This window comes from Dendropsophus ebraccatus, chromosome 5 (assembly GCF_027789765.1).
Source record: "Dendropsophus ebraccatus isolate aDenEbr1 chromosome 5, aDenEbr1.pat, whole genome shotgun sequence".
In the NCBI taxonomy this organism is placed as follows: Eukaryota; Metazoa; Chordata; class Amphibia; order Anura; family Hylidae; genus Dendropsophus; species Dendropsophus ebraccatus.
Window position 1 is genome coordinate 17,004,230 of NC_091458.1, and position 5,707 is coordinate 17,009,936.

General features: G+C 42.9%; 1 protein-coding gene across 1 annotated transcript in view; it reads right to left on the bottom strand.

Moving 5' to 3' along the window:
* Positions 1–318: 318 nt before the first annotated feature.
* The window catches only part of CFAP300 (cilia and flagella associated protein 300), a 34,221-nt gene continuing 28,832 nt past the window's right edge, over positions 319–5,707 (bottom strand). Inside the window, exons 6-7 of the mRNA XM_069971971.1 lie at positions 2,227–2,293; positions 319–645 (exon numbers count right to left, since the gene is read on the bottom strand). Coding sequence (XP_069828072.1) covers positions 520–645; positions 2,227–2,293 — 193 coding nt within the window. The 3' untranslated portion in view covers positions 319–519. The remainder of the gene's footprint in view (positions 646–2,226; positions 2,294–5,707) is intronic.

The window sequence follows — 5,707 nt, forward strand, 5'->3', positions numbered from 1 at the left end:
TAGAATGTGAAAAACAAAAAACAGCACCACTCTTGTCTTCAGTTGGTTTATGGTATCACAGCTCAGTTTCATTGAAGGGAATGGAGCCAAGTTGTAATAACAGAAGACAGGGGTGGGGCGGTTTTTGAAAAAAAAAGAAGTTATAGATGACCCCTTTAGTTACGTATAGAAAAGGGCTCTTCATTACTACAGAACAGATATAATATTTTGGAAGCTACTGGTAGTCACATGAATAAATTAATGATCTACTTCGGAGTGATGAATAACATTACATTTTATAATAAAAGAACATATATAATGGAGCAAAACGCAAATCTCTTTTCATATTAAGCGATATATTTAGAGATACAACCCAAAAAAAAGGAACGGAAATAAATAAACTGAAATGTTAGACAATTATACGGTTGTATATCACTCCTTGGTTCTCGTATCCGACCCCCAGTCTCCAGCAATGTGCCCCCATATCTTTGGCATACATCATTACACTGGCTCTTCTCTGCGCCTATTGTCTCTGGTTCCTTAAAAGATTCCCCCACCAAAACAATGGTAGAGCGCAACCACGTGACGCTTCAGCGGGTCCACGATCAGATAGGCAAATGTCTGCTCATGGGGCCGGGATGATGGATAGCACAATCCATTCTCGTCCTGCAGGGAATAAACCACAAAGAAAATTGTAACAAAGTGTACAGGGGTCGTCACTCCCAATTACATTATTTTTTTTCTTTTAAAGGGGTACTCCGGCAAAAATCTTTTTCTTACAGATCAACTGGTTTCAGAAAAAGTTATATAGATTTGTAATTTACTTCTATAAAAAAATCGGAGGTCTTCTCGTACTTATCAGCTGCTGCATGTCCTGCAGGAAGTTGTGTATTCTTTCCAGTCTGACACAGTGCTCTCTGCTGCCACCTCTGTCCATGTCAGGAACTGTCCAGAGCAGTAGCAACTACCCATAGAAAACCTCTCCTGCTCTGGACAGTTCCTGACATAGACAGAGGTGGCAGCAGAGAGCAGTATGCCAGACTGGAAAGAATACACCACTTCCTGCAGGACATACAGCAGCTGATAAGTACTGGAAGACTGGAGATTTTAAAATAGGAGTAAATTACGAATTTATATAACTTTCTAAAAACAGTTGATTTGAAAGAACAAGATTTTTGCCAGAGTACCCCTTTAAATTTATCAATTTTATGTAGAACTCTACATTACGGTGGTTCTAAAAGGGTTAACATAGTTCTAAATGCTATTACCTATAGAAGATTTAACATAAGTGTCTGGGAGGGTCTCTCCTGTCCTGCATTACATAAACAATTCATTGATGTGAAAGGAAACAGTGCAATGCCTAGTTTTGACAGTGGTGGCGCTGCAGAGAAACGGAACACTTACTGTCAGCTTTAATCTCTGATTACACATGATCACTGAAGCTCCTAGCAGAGAAACATTTTCTTTTTTTTTTTTTTATTTAGTTCTTTTTTAAAGGATCGTTGTAACAAGTAGGAATTGTCCATAACAGAGAATCCCTTTAAGGATAGAAAAAAGTAAAACAACCACATAAGGGGGCAGATCTATCCTCTATGCCTCTGGTGTACGCCGGGAAAGGTGCAGATTTTTGCGCAAACCACTTGGTTGATAGGTGGGCAAGGGGGCACAGCAAGGTGAGCTCCTCTCGTGCCTGATTTATCATGGTTTCCACCTGATTTCTGTGCCCGCCATGCAGCAGGCGCAGGACCTGCTGGATTTACTAAAAGGTGTATGCCTCACAGTAAATCCGGTGGACTGCATTGGGGTGGGGCTTTAAGACTGGTGTACGCGTACGCTGGTCTGGATAAATCTCCCCCAAGATGTATGGTAGTAACATCTAAAGCAGGGATGGGAAACTTTTGGCCCTCCAGCTGTTGCAAAACTCCAATTTCTTTATGCTTGGACAACCAAAGCTGTTCACATATGATGGGAATTGTAGTTCTACGGCAGCCGGAGAGTCGAAAGTTTCCCTGATCTCAGGTCTATGGCCAAATCTACAACAATACACCTTCAATTAAACATGGCTGACCCTTCTCTCTCCCCGACATCATCCATCTAGAGACAAGAGGCCTTCATATACTTTTGGCTCTAGGCTCAGAATGGCAATCTAGGTACATATGAATATTTTTCCATTGATAGAATTAAACAAATTTTAACAAAAAGTTAACAGTCACAGCCAGGGTCGTTATTACAGTAATGGACACTCACATAAGCCAATACTCTGAAAACTGAAGATATTATATTTATCTGCTTCGTCTCTGGATCCTTTTGAACACTAAAAGAAGAAAAGAAAAAAAAAATTATTCACAAACATTCTCTTCAAAATAAATTTCTTCTTTGATCTCAATAAAAAAAGTGTCCATAGACAATCTACAGGAAGTGATGTAATACAGCCCCTCCCCTAGAGACCAGAAAGGTATCTATGTAGTGAGACATATTTGTGTTATAGTGCGGTTATAATGCTTTATTTAGGCCCCCAGACGAACAAAATAGTCGCCATCAGTCAATACGTTGTATGTGGAGGAGATGGCTCTGCTAACCTAGTCCCAGTCTATACAGCAAAGGTAAAAGGTTTGCTGCAGATCACAGCCTATGGTGTGTGTTCCAGTGCCTAATGGGATAACTGGAGAACATTAGGATTTTTATTTAGAAGGACAGTTACACAAGGTAACCCTGATCGATAACACTATCATTTGGAAAGCTCTGGCCAAAGTGTTTAGGTCTATGGGCACAATCTGATATCATGTTATCTATATGAAAACAATGATTGACATCATGAAGTGGTTTGGTTTCTGTCATGGGGGTGGGGGGTGTCAAGGGAAATGGTTTTGAAAAGTCAACAAGACTGATTTCTTTCGCCACCACCCATTGCCACCCAATGAGATCTGAAAGTCACTGTACACACAGGTTATCAGAAGAGATAAGCGGACCGAATCTTACAAACTGAGGCTATGTTCACACTACATATATTTCAGTCAGTATTGTGGTCCTCATATTGCAACCAAAACCAGAAGTGGATTAAAAACACAGAAAGGATCTGTTCACACAATGCTGAAATTGAGTGGATGGCTGCCATATAACAGTAAATAACGGCCATTATTTCAATATAACAGCCGTTGTTTAAAAAAAACAGCAAATATTTTCCATTAAATGGCGGCCATCCACTCAATTTCAACATTGTGTGAACAGAGCCTTTCAATCCACTCCTGGTTTTGGTTGCAATATGAGGACCACAATACTGACTGAAATATACGTAGTGTGAACCCAGCCTGAGACTCATTACAAACTTTGCAAAGAATTCAGTTTCAGTACCAAAACAAATTTTTTGCAAAGTTCATAATGAGATCGTAAAGATGGTGACCACACAATTTAAGGGCCTATTACACAGGTCGTTTAGAGGTGCAAACGAGAGCTCTCAGCGCTCGTTTGCTCCTCGTTCCCCGCTCGCTGCCGCCGCTATTCAACGCGGCTGCAGCGAGCGGGTGAGTGCGGGAGGGGCGGCGGGGAGCTGCGGGGGGCTGCCCGGGTGATTGCTGATCGTCCGGGCAGCCCATAGGATATAGCGGCGTCTGCTGCCGACGCTCCTTTTCAACGGAGGGCCGGCAGCAGATCGCTGCTAAATCAGTCGCTTGTTTTTCAACATGTTGAAAAACAAGCGACTGCAACGATCGTCGGCTGATCGTTGCACTCTATTCCACGGGACGATTATCGTCCGTAGCGGCCGATATCGGCCGAATACGGACGATGATCGTTCCGTGGAATAGGGCCTTTAGTACACATATAAACAAAACAAAAAAAAAAGGGTATACTCACCTGTGTACGCTCCCCCAATGTCTGCCTATGGGTCTCTGGTGTCTCCGCCAATCACAGCACAGAGCCACAGCCAGTGATTAGCTGAGCGAGCTGTCACTCATGTCTCAGAAATGATAGCCCGATTAGCCAATCTCTAGCCAAAGCGAAGTCCCATCTCAATCAGAGCCTACTGAAAGCGGCTGCAGGTAACACCAGAGAAGGAGAACAACAGGGGAGCACAGACATGTAAGTATGATGAGAAAAATTAATGAACTGCACTAAAACATTTAAACGTTTGCAATTTTCTAGCTATTTTAGTGCCGTCCATTTAAGGTTCGGGGAACCTCCCAAACCAGTCTTTTGAAAAGTTTTCTCATCTCTAGTTATCAGTGTAGAGCAACTAACTACGGACATTGGTGCCACCGCATCATGTAACCTGTACATCTCACCTCTAGAAATACAAATTAGCTCTCCTCCATAGGGAAGAAAACCGTCTCTCTTGTGCCCCCTATAGGTAGCTATCCTACTAGCCATCGATATGAAATGTTCATGTTGTCAACTACACAAATGCTTCAGGAGGAATCCACATACTATGGAGGTCAGACCTGTTGGAGCACTGTCACCAGCGGATTGCAGCATATTTCTTCCAGTGTGTAAAGTGCTCAGATCTGCCTGGAGCCACAAGCTTCATGGCGGCCTTCAAATCACCTGCATACAAGCCAAGCTATCCTGTAATACTGACTATATGTAATGTAAAGACACAGTAACCTTGTACACACCACAAGGGAATGTATACAACAGACTTACTGGTAGCTTTATTGGCCATGATATGGATTATCATTAACTGTAACTAATAAAAAAGATGGAGGGCCTACTTTAAAGGAGAAGTCCGGCCTCCAGGTTTTTGTCCCCCAGGACATGGGGGAAAATAACAAAGGGTGTTAACTCACCTCTCCCAATGCCTCCTAAGTGCCAGATGGGCGCTCTGGGACCCCGGCCAGGCTCCGGGATCTCAGACGCTGCACAAATCACGACCTGGCTAATGGACTGGCCACTCAGCTAGTCAGTGACTGGTGCGGGGTGCCACTCCAGTCACTGATTGGCTGAGCAGCCTGTCCATCAGCCAAGATAGGCAACATCATCTCAACTCGGGGGAAAATGCCTTCTGGCAGGGGTACCGGGGCCGGTCAGATGGTGCATCGAGGGCACAGGGAGAGGTAAGCAATGCTTCATTGTTAGGGTCCTATTACATGGAGCGATTTCTAACGATTAACGGCTAACGATCGCAAACGAGATTGTTTATCGTTAACCTGAAATTGTTCTCCATATTACACAGAACGATGGTTGTTAGTTACAATAAAATAATGCTTTATTTGTATAGCGCACACAGGTTCCGCAGCACTTCACCTATCTGTATGTTTTTGGGTCCATCGTTACTATGATCGTTATTGCGATTGTTACTATGATCGTTTTCTCCTTCTGATCCGAGCAAAACAATGAACAATGTGCAATTACACTGAATGATTAGTGACCAAATGTGGAACCTGAGCGAACGAATGTGAAATTACAGCGAACGATTAACGATAATTTTAGGTTCAGATCTAAATCAACGATCAACCACATACAAACGATTTTTCAATCGTTGCCTGCAATTACACAGAACGATTATTGTTTAAATTCGAACGATATAACGATTTTTTGCACAATAATCGCCCTGTGTAATAGGGCCTTAACTCTCTCTCCTGACATCTGTGAGAAGTTAACGGAGGCCGGACGTCTCCTTTAAGGACACCTAGAATCCTTGCTCAGTAGGAGCTGACATATGCATGCATTACACAGCCTACAGAATTTAAAATGTAATTGTTCATCTCTCCTGTGGAGGCGCTACAGGGAACCA